Source organism: Propithecus coquereli, unplaced genomic scaffold (assembly GCF_000956105.1).
Source record: "Propithecus coquereli isolate 6110/MARCELLA unplaced genomic scaffold, Pcoq_1.0 Scaffold87, whole genome shotgun sequence".
NCBI classification, from domain to species: Eukaryota; Metazoa; Chordata; class Mammalia; order Primates; family Indriidae; genus Propithecus; species Propithecus coquereli.
In genome coordinates this window covers 5,606,031-5,618,046 of record NW_012154951.1, presented here as the reverse complement: position 1 = coordinate 5,618,046, position 12,016 = coordinate 5,606,031, and the positions used below count along the sequence as shown (strand labels likewise).

Genomic DNA, 12,016 nt, shown 5'->3' with positions numbered 1-12,016 from the left:
AGAAGTTGTTGAGGACAGTAGACATCAGAAACAGGCACTGTGGAGACCAGGCGCCATGAAAATCTAGGCAGGCCGGCATTGTCGTGGGCTGATGTAAGGTTGTGAGAATCTTATCAAGAAATCACTAAAGAAAATCTTAAATGTTAATACTAATCTTGGCTATTTTATTAGTGAGCAAGTACCTAAAGCAAAAGTATGGGAAAATTTTATCTGTAATTAGCAAACTGAAATTTATAAAAATTTTAAGAGACAAATAATATTTACTAAACATGAATATTTTGACACACACCTAGAGATTAGTGGAAAAGAAAATATATAAAAGCAATCCTTTTAAACTTAACACATATTTTCTTAAAAAGAAAAAATCAAAGTCAGATAATATTCCATTGAAAGTACTAAATGAATTAACTACCAGGAACTTAAAGTATTATACCCAAAATTTCTGTATTGAAATAAGAATTTAAAGAATAGCTTTATGGGTGTAAAATGTGAAATGTTCCATTTATGTCTCTAACTCCTCAACTATGACCACAATGATATGTGCAGCTTATTTTATATGACTGAAATGTAATTGAACAAAAAGTTCTAATCAAGTATTCTTTTTTTTTTTTTTTGAGACAGAGTCTCACTGTATTGCCCCGGCTAGAGTGCCGTGGCGTCATCCTAGCTCACAGCAACCTCAAACTCCTGGGCTCAAGCGATCCTACTGCCTCAGCCTCCTGAGTAGCTGGGACTACAGACATGCACCACCATGCCTGGCTAATTTTTTTCTATATATTTTTAGTTGTCCAATTAATTTCTTTCTAATTTTAGTAAAGACAGGGGTCTCGCTCTTGCTCAGGCTGGTTTTGAACTCCTGAGCTCAAACAATCCGCCCACCTGGGCCTCCCAGAGAGCTAGGATTACAGACACGAGCCACCGCGCCCGGTCCAAGTATTCTTAATAAGTAGTATTTTCCCTCCTTCCCACTCTCTTCCTCTCTCTCTCTAAAGTACCACCTACTACAATTATTTTGGAATTGTCATAGTTCATTGAGATCACACTTTTACAGCTGATATTATGTGTAAATGATGAAACATGTTTTAATCAATAAAATCAAGATTGTTTTTCTGAAAATATTAAATTATGGATATTGAATAGACTTCTCACTTTGCATTTAGAAAATTCAGATTGCTACAGCTCAAAAATTCAAGTGTAAAAACCACCTTGGAACATTGTATTAATAATAAACAATCATTATCTGGGATTATTTTATTATAATCTGGGATTATTGTTTTATTATTACCTGGGATTATTAGAATGATATTTCTGGAAACTTTCTAAATTTGTGTTTGAAATGGCAGTAATTCCTCTGCAAAGAGACAGAATTTGTTAATCTAATTCCTGAACAGTGAAGTCAGCAGGTCAACTACAAAGTTAGATATGGACAAGAGTTATATCTTCTTCTGTAAGAATTGATACACTCACAAAAAAATGCTCAACATATACTCAAAACTGTTTTGTAAACTGTTACCTCTAAAATGTCACCACGAAAGATCAGCAATATCATTTGTCTAAATCTGCTCTGAAAAAAATTACAAGCCTTATTCTTTCAAAAAGGAAGCAAGTGATTTTTGACACTGCTGTTTACAGGAGATTTAAAATATATAGCATACACACACACACATACATAATTTGCAAGAGTTAGAGGTGCAGTTTTTATAATGGATATTAATAATATTTGACTTTCTTAAAAATTGCCTTACTATTTGTAATTAATTTATAACATAATTACATATAATATATAATTATTATGATTACTACCACTAACAGTGACTGGTTATGTTCGAGGCACTGTGTTAAAAGACTCACATACATTATTTCATTTAATTCTCACAACAGTTATGTGATATAAATATAGTTACCTATATTTCAGTGTGGGTTAACTGAGGTTTCAAGAAATTTAAGTACTTGGTCAGTGATATATTTCTAGTAAGTTGGAGGAGATAGAAGTTGAAACCAGGTCTACCTGATTCTGAAACCCATGTTTGTATCCCATAGGCTAGCAAACTATTAGTTTGCTATTCATTAAAACCTTTTAAATGTATAACTTCTATGGTTGATGGGCTTAAAAAAAAAAAACCCACTAAAAATATTTTAAGAATAATCAATGTTTTACATAATTTTCCTTTACTCAATCTATTACCTGTCTGTTGGTGATTTCTCTTCACATACATTACATTTCCTAAAATAAAATGTTCTTATACTTAGAAAAATAATATTTCCACATAACCTATCAACTTTTAGAACCACAAAAATGTACATATTTCAAAGGTAACAAAGGGTCAAAGAATTCATTTACTTAAACTGAGTTGCCCTTCTTTATTTCTCCCTGTTCTAACATCCCAATTCTACCGCACATCTTCACTGATTTAAATTGTCAGACTCCACTTCTCATAATATTACTTATAGTTTTGTTGTATATAGAAAGTCACACTATTTCATTAATCATAAATAATAAAAACTTCTAGACTAAGCATGCACTGATTAAATTATATGTTAAATCTTGTCTTAGAACCCAAAACTACAGTGATTTTGAAAATAAAAAGCAGGGAAATAAGCTAAGAAACAGAAGTTTCTCTATTTTCAATAATTGGTCTTTGAAAAACAAATGTCAATAGCTCAATTTTGGCCTATCTGTTTTTCTTCTTACCTCAGGTTGACTGGAAATATTCAGAATGAGAGCCCACAGTTCAGCTCTCAGTGCTGTGGGACTGCCTTGTCTTATATACTGTTGAGCCGCAGCACTATCTTGTTCTGCTAGAACTGTTAAAAGTACATTAAAAATCTCATTAGAAAATTCATAATGCAAGAAATATCACCAAAATCTTTAATTATAAATCTTTTGGGAAACTGACATTTAATCTTTATATCTAACATAATTACATCATATATTGACCTTTTTTTACCCTTTGGATTTTGATATTGGCCCTATTTACAGCCCTCCAGGTTTCCAGCCTTAAGCTCCTCCACCCCGTACCCAGCCTGGTAAAAGCTATTTAATATAGGGACCTTGAGATCACTTTGCTTTAACTACAGCCCTGTGGGCCAGAAACTAGTAATGTATATATATAATAATTTTCAGATTTCACGATCAAGCAAAGTAATATCTACAGAAACCCTAAATCTCTTATGCATATTCTACTAAGTCATGAATGTTCTAATATTTGGAAGTAGTATGGTACATGAAGTAACCCAGCTAAGAATAATAATACACAAGAATGTAAGATATCTATTCTATTAAATGACTCCTTAGCTATTTGCCAAAATCAATGGAAAAGAGGGATTTTTTTTTTAAGAAATAAAAACAAAGATTTGATAACCTGTTAATTAGGCCAAAATTATTCTTCTTTTTTTTTTTATTTCAGTATGTTATGGGGGTACGGATGATTAGGTTACGTATGATGCCCTTACCCTCCCTCTCCCCCAAGTCCGAGCTTCAAGTGTGTCCATTCCCCCGGAGGTGTGCATCGCACTCATTGTTTGTGCATATGCCCGTTCCCTCCTCCCCCCTCCCCTCCCCCTGCCCAACATCCAATACATGTTATTCTTATATGTGCACTTAAATGTTGATCAGCTAATACCAGTTTGATGGTGAGTACATGTGGTGCTTGTTTTTCCATTCTTGGGATACCTCGCTTAGTAGAATGTGTTCCAGCGCTTTCCAGGAGTATATAAGAGGTGCTATATCACCATTGTTTCTTAAAGCTGAATAGTACTCCATGGTATACATATACCACAGTTTATTAATCCACTCATGTACTGATGGACACTTGGGTTGTTTCCACATCTTTGCAATTGTGAATTGTGCTGCTATGAACATTCGAGTGCAGGTGTCTTTTTCATAGAGCCACTTTTGCTCTTTTGGGTAGATGCCCAGTAATGGGATTGCTGGGTCAAATGGTAGTTCAAAATTATTCTGAAGCGGCCAAGTTCACAGAACTAACATATTATCTTTTGCTTTCATTTTCATTTTTATTTTCTTTAAGGAAAATATCAGCTATTCAGTCTGCAAATAAAGGCCCCCCCCCAAAAAAAATAAAACAAAAACAAAAACAATACTAGACAACTGCTGCTGTTTGTCTAACCGTACTGTTTTCTTACATTTTCTTCTTAAAAAGGAGGGGAAAAAATCTTATACTAAATGAAAATTACATAAGCAGAAGAAACAAAGTGATCACATGAAATAAAAAAGGAATGAAACATATTCTTTAATTTGCTATTGTGTTTCATGAAAGTGCCAAATCATACAAATGAAATATTCTAAATAAATATGATATGGAAAAATTAAACTAGGGACTTTGGTACATGTCAATACAATTACCATAGCAGGGGTTCATTCTGACACAAAGACCTATCTGTACTTCATATTTGAAACACAAAACAGAATTTATAAATACAAAGAAAAGAATCTTCAAAATATGGGGAAAAATTATTCCCTAGAATACTAAGAGCTGCTTTGGTTATTAAGCCTTACCACTGTGAACATTCATCAAGAAATGTTACGGTTACATTTTCTCCTGATGCAGGAGCGTATTCCCATTAACTCTAATGAGAGGTGTGTGGGTGCATCAAAGAGAGAACATGCCTCTTTGATTTTAAAATGAAATTCTACTGCTGAATGGATTAAGCTAACATCTCTGAGGAATGTGTGTCTGCATTTCCTTTTTAGTGAACAAGCTGTGTACTTCTTTATCTGTATTTATTGATAAAGCCAAAGTGATGCATTTTCCCTCCTATAAAGATTCCCATTATATAATCTGCATAGTTAAATATTACTCCTTTTTAGGCTTTTAGCTTTTCAGAAATTAAATCTCATTTGGAGGTATTTGAAGCAGATATTTAGCTAAGACTATCTCATTTTTCAGAAATTATAATAAACATAATTAAAAGCTTACCTTTTTGCCCAATACGCACATGCTCATTTTCAAAAAGTTCTAAAAATGTTAAAAGAAAATAAAATTACTTAAAAGACATATGTATGATCAGCCACATTTGAACCAACATTAGGTATTTTTTTATGTTTTTTTTTCTGTTATTCTGTTATTTTAATTATTTTTAAAACTGGATGGCTCTATAGAAAACTATAAGTATTTATTCTATACTTAGAAAAATTTTTTCTAAGTTGTTTAAAGTGTGTAGAAATTAAAAGGGAGTTAAGGTCATTTAATCAGAAGAAAAAATGATGAATTGATTTCTCTTTGTTAAAATAAAACAAAATATCTTCTTATAATACAAAAATGTTTCTGTCTATTCATCTTTGATTTTTTCCTTAAAAAAACCAAAATTTGTTGACAGCTTCATTTACAAAGTCCTACTTCCATTTCAATCTACCATTGGATAGCTAATAAAAGCAAATCTAATAAAAGCCTTACTGCTATATAGGTAAAACCTCACTATACAAATGTCATTTTAAAAGACAACATGGGGAGGATTACTTGTTTTCAAAGAACTAATCATATTGGGAAAAGACTCATAAACTAGACCATATTAAAATTTTAAAAACTTCTGTTCATCAAAAAACACCATTAAGAGAGTGAAAGGATAAGTAACAGAGTGGAAGAATATATTTACAATACGCATATCTGGCAAGGAACTCCTATTCAGAATATACAAAGAACTTCTGGTAGAAAAAGGCAGACAACCATCAGACACAAATAAGCAAAGGAGTTGAACAGGTCCTTCCTGAAGGACCAATAAACATATAAAAAGTTGCTTGACCACATTAGTCATTAGAGAAATGCAATTAAAACCATTATGAAATGCACAACCACGGCAATGACTAAAAGAAGACTAACGATTCTAAATGCAACAGATATTAAGCAAAGTTCTCAACACAGCTGGTAGGAGTGTAAATTGGTACAGAAAACTGTTCAGCAATATCTACAAACACTGAACATATGCATATCCTATGACAATTAGCAATTCACTCTCAGGTATATATCCTAATGTATAAATATGCACACCAAGAGACATGTATGAGAATATTCACAGCAGCACTACTGATAATAACCAAATAGTGAAAACAACTCAAGTGGCCATCAACAGTAGACTAGATAAATAGTGGTATATTCATATAATAGATTACAGTACAGCAATGAGAATGAATAATTTATAATTCTACACAACACTATGGATCTTATAAACAAAAGCAAAAGAAGCCAAACACAAGAGTACATACTATATGATTCCATTTCTATAAAGTACAAAAATAGGCAAAACTCATCTTTGATGTCAGAAGTCAATAGTTACCCATGGAGGTTGCAGAGTCTGGATGTGTGCCTAAGGGGGCTTCCGGGATGCTGATAATATTCTCTTTCTTGATCTGGTTGGAGGTTATACTTTGTAAAACTTCACTGATCTGTATACTTATTATTTGTGTACTTTTCATTATGGATGGTGGACTTGTACAAAAGTTATTTAAAAATGAGAGCAAAACAAAAAAAGATTATGAAACCATGAGAGGGAGAACTTCTAGATCTTTTCCCCATCCCAAAGAAAATCAATTGCTCAACTTCCTTTCCTCTTCTTTCTCCCAACCTGAGAAAGGAGGAACTGCTTATTGGATTTGTGAAATTCCAACAGCAATTAGATGACCTTTTCTAATGAATGAGCTAACTGTGTTAAAGGTCACGAATTTACATGTGGCTCTCTCAGTATGTAGAGTCTGGGTCCCCTGGCAACTTGGTGGCCATCTTGGCATTTGATTTTCTTTTGACAAGAATGCGCAGGCTCAGGCACTTCGAAGTTCTTATCAGGTATGGCTCAGTGGCCTGCTTGTATGAGATAAAGGCATTGAAGGAGGGATACCTGTGCTGGGCTAAGATTTTGAGACTGTTTTCTAGAAAGCCTGGTCACTGATGTCCCACGTTAGCCCAGCTAAATATAAAATGGGACTGTATGTCTATTTTCCATTTGTGAATATTTCTTATATGTATATAGCTCTCTTGGAAAGAGGTGAAGGGATGGAGGATGCTAGGGTAAAGAGGGAAGAATAGGCCAGGACAGAATCTGGGTAATCCAAGGACATCTCAATGCGGATCAAGCTGCACCATTACTCCCAACAATGAATAACAGGAGCAGCCAGTTTTCTATTACCTGAAATACTTTAAAAATCTATCTTTGATATATAAAATTGCCACACTGAGGCAAAATCATAAGAACCTTCTTAATCAAGGAAACATTAATGTTTGTTTTGTAGATATGCAATATATTTACAAAACAAATATATGAAATTTCAGTATTATGTAATTTTTTAGATTTCAAAAATAAGCCATAAAGCTAGTCTTCTACTAAATAGAATATTTGAACCTGAGTACCCTATTCTTTTATTCTATTCCTAAAGTCTCTCATGTAATTATTGAGCTGATTATACAACGACCAAGGAAAGTGCCTGGGATCCCTGCTATGATTAGCTGTGATGGCCCAGACTTAGTCACCAAAGAAGACAATGCTCCAGTGAATACATGAGATGGTGAATAGTGACAGTGAACAGCATGAGATAGCAGATGTAATGCTCAGCCTATTAGAGGGGGACTCTTTCAGAGAATGACAAATAATATATTACAGGGACTGGAGATGGTTTTCATATGAATTCTATAACTGGTTCTTATCAGTAAACTTGATAAGCATATCACAGAATTGGCCCATACCAACTTGTTTTTTTTTTCATGCTCCTTTACTAAGGACTAATTTTAAATTTCTTTTACAATTCAAATTATGATCCTTTTATGACCATTTTAATCAATGTAATTTTATGTAGTTCAAGAATTTCTTCTCATAATATGCTAAAAATGTTTTCTATTCATAATTTTCATTGAATGAATAAAGAACAGTCGAATAATCAAGTTAAAAAAGAAGTTGTCAGCCAATTTTTGTTTTCTAATAAAAGGGATGATACCACTGGATGATGATAATGCTTTATTACCTAAAATAGCATGAAATAAACAATAATTAAAAAGACTTCTTTACAGTAACTATTCAATTATCTGAAATACAATAATTTTGCTTTCTAAATGCTATTTCCTAGCCCAACAAAAGAAGCCCAAAGAAATGTGTTTCACAGAATGTCCTGACCACTACGTTAATAAATGCATCTATATTAATAGATCATGCCTGGGGAAAAAAAAGTTCTCTGGTAAAATGACTTTGGGAGATGCTAAACTAAAATAATTTAATTAAGACTTCGCATAGTCTTTAAGACAGTAACATACACTGTATATCTTCCGAAAGTATATGGCGTAGCTCTATCCAAACCTTATTTGAAAAGATCCTCTTTTTCACAGAGCATCTTATGAATGTTCTATAAACATACTTCAGGAAATCTGTACCAACTGAAGATGCTTTTTTCTTTTAGAAATAATAAGCTGTAGAAAAGCCTATTTAGCAGAACCTCCATCTAAGAAGATTCATTATGATGTATATTAAAATAATATAAGACATATGACCCCCCCTTATCACAAAGTCTTAAGAAAGAATGCTGATCCTTCTCACCCTGTTAACATCAGTCTTACACATGGTTTCCATAGTAAGTTTGTGGGGGGAGAAGAGGGTGTATGTGTATATTTAAAATAAATACATGTTCATGACAGTTTACATAAATAATGGATATGACTAAAGGTTTTTTTTGTTATTGTTAAATAAGGTTTCAATAGTATAATGATAAGGACTTTTCTCCTGACTTCTATATAAAAACTGATAATAAGTGAGGAATACTCTTCAAATATAATAATTGAATAACTGTAATGATAAAACATAGGTAATACATATGTTAAAAATGAGTAAGAAAACAATTTCTTTCAGTTACACTTAAGCTTAATCCTAAATATAAAACTTGCCTCCAGACAAACACAAGTACTAGCAATATTTTTAAACATTAGTATTACTTTTCCGATTTAACCAAAGTCATAGACATAGACTAAAAGATAAAAATAATAGTGAATTCTAGGCAAAAGTAGTTATATATGACCCCATTCTTCTTTCCCAGTAATACTGTTGCCTAGCAATTCACAAGCCAGGCAGAAATCCAAGTACTATATCACTAAAAACAACTTCATTGGATAAACACTAATTTGACCCAACTTTTAGCAGTCTTGCTTTGAAAAGTAGAGAGAGAAAAATAACTGCATCAACTAAGAGGTTGTCAACCTCCTCCAAGGCAGACTTAGGTGCTCCTTCATCTGCTCCAACAGCCCCTTATATAGAATAATAGCAAATACCACACAGAATCTTATTTGTCACTTGCCAGTATTTGCTTCCCTAAGAGCAGAGATTATGTTTTGTGTCTATGTATTCACCAGTCCCTGGCCTCTACAGGGTCTAAAACACATTTGTTGTGTTATGGGTGAATCAAAGAAGGAAAATCTATACTCTAGGTTAAGAAATACCGTATATTAAGTTTTCTAAAGCATAGCTACTATAAGATTTACAATAATTTTAAATAATTAAAAGTGTTTATCTTAAAGGTATATAATTAAAAGTGAAAAATATAATTGAAGGTTGTGTTACTATTTCCTTTTCTTTTCTTATATATGACTATCACTTGCCATCAGTCGAAGTATAAGATATTTTATTCTGTAAGATATCTTATATCTTCTTCTAAAATACCTTCTTTAAAAGATAGCATAGTATAGCAGACTTTGGAGATAGATTTCTTAGTTTTGAATCCTGGCTCTGTCCACTTGCTTTGTGACCCTGAGCAAGTTACTTAACATCTCCACTTCTTTGAATTTAAAATGGTGGTAATACCCCTACTTCATATCATATAAGAAAATTAAAACCATAATGCAATACCACCATACACTACCAGACTGACTAAAACAAAGACGATGAAATACACCAAGACTTAGCGAGGACATACTGCAACTGTGACTCTCACACATCGTTGTTGGAAATATAAACTGGTACGAGCACTTTCGAAAACTCACTGGCAGTTATCTACTTAAAGCTGAACTTATACAAACCCTAGGACCCAGAAAGTGCATTCCCAGGTGTCTACTCAACAGAAGAATATACATATATTCACCAAAAGACACATACCAGAATGATCATAGTAGGCTTATATGTACTAGCCCCAAATTTGAAACTTCCCAAATATACATCAACAGTAGAATGGATAAATATGTGTGTGTTATATGCATACAGTGGAACACTGGAACTATAAATACATACAATATGGCTGAGTCTCACAAACATAATTTGAACAAAAGAAGACAAATATCGAAGAGACACACTGTATGTTTCCATTTATATGAAGTTCAAGAATTGGAAAACTAAGCTATGCTGTTAGAAATCAGAATGGTGGCTATCTTTGAAATGAGAGATAAAGATTGAAAGAGGGTGAGTGGGGCTTCTGGTTATTGTTCTGAGTGGTATTTTAATAGATGTGTTCAATTTGTAAAAATTCATTAAGCTATCCTCCTATGACATATGTGCTTTTCTATATATATTATACGTGAATAAAATTTTTAAAAATGGTAACAATACATATCTTATAGAGTTTCTGAGGGGTTAAAATGAGATACATGCAACACATCATATGTGCTCAATAGTCATTTATTAATATTTGTAATAATAATAGCAATTATTATATAATATTACTATTAGAATAATAATAAATAGCCAACTTCCTTCTTTTATAGAGGAATAAACAACTCCAAAGATGTATAGTGACTTGTCCAAGTCACAAACCTAGCCAGTGGCAGAGAAGAGTCTAGGATATTCCCCTAACCCTTGTCCAGTTTTGTTCCCACTACAATATAGGCCTCTCATATGTTAAGTCAATTTTTACTTCCTTTTTATTATAGCTAAATACCAATCTGGTTCTTTTATGAAAAGTACGTTGTATTTATGCACAACAAGAGAAAAGTTAGGGAAACTGGCTGGGTGATTAAAGTTTAAAAGACATCATTTTTAAAGCCTAAGTCTACTTGAGGTAGATGCCAGTGTTCACTTAACTTGGTGATACGAAAATAAAAGTAGACAGTATGTCCAGAAAAGGGAAATATGAGTGTTGCCAATGAAGATTCTGCTAACAAAATAACATATATGTCTAGTGACTTTTCAAAATTATTTTAAAGATCTTCAAATAAAAAGACAAAATTTAGTTGAACTCTGGTAATTACAACATACAGGATTTTATTCAACAATTAACAGTAACCAAGGAGAAGCAAAAACATGCCTCATTTTCAGATACAAAAGAAGTTGCTAGATTCATTTAGAAATAGCAATAGAAATCTTAAACTCACTCTCATTTATCATTTATCATTAATTATATGCCATACGGGAGAAATACTAACCAGGAGGCACTTGTGTAGAGTCATCTATACCCAGTTGTCCTGTATTTAAGCCAAGTTCTGCAAAGCATTCTTTCTGAAAAATAACATATGCAAAATTAACATAGGTCTCATACTTTGCTGTACATTATTAAAAGATCTCCTTCACCTAAATATCAGCTGAAATAAAAACCACAATAAAATGAATCTTTTCTTCATTCAAGTATCTAAAAAAAGAAAGGACATATTAGACATCATCATCATAATAATACATTAGCTTAAAATTAAGGAGCAGAACAACCATGAGTCTTTTTACTACAGAAATTACTATGTAATATTTATTATTTTCATATGAAATAACATGTATGAGTGTTTAGGAAAGATTAACATATATAATGGAAAAAGAAACAAACATATAATATTTCTTCAAATGTAAAGGCTTTAATAATATTTTTTTCCTCCTAATTTTTCCTGCCTCAGAAAAGTTTTTACTTTAATACCTTTTGACCAATATGAATGCTGCCACTGTTTAAAACAAAAAACCTGTTTCTAAAAACAGTTCTTGATTTTGCCTTTTTAGGTAACAGACTAATCAGTAAAGTAAGGAACGATAATTATCCTTTTGAGTGAAGAACTACTAACATTCAAACCTTTCCTGAAACACACACACACACACACACACACACACACACACACACACACAC

General features: G+C 32.6%; 1 protein-coding gene across 2 annotated transcripts in view; it reads right to left on the bottom strand.

Moving 5' to 3' along the window:
• The window catches only part of TBC1D19 (TBC1 domain family, member 19), a 128,314-nt gene that overhangs the window by 63,001 nt on the left and 53,297 nt on the right, over positions 1 to 12,016 (bottom strand). For both annotated transcript variants that reach the window (XM_012664191.1, XM_012664193.1), the window contains 3 exons: positions 11,337 to 11,409; positions 4,938 to 4,976; positions 2,693 to 2,805 (listed from right to left, as the gene is read on the bottom strand). In XM_012664191.1, the coding sequence (XP_012519645.1) occupies positions 2,693 to 2,805; positions 4,938 to 4,976; positions 11,337 to 11,409 (225 nt within the window). The remainder of the gene's footprint in view (positions 1 to 2,692; positions 2,806 to 4,937; positions 4,977 to 11,336; positions 11,410 to 12,016) is intronic.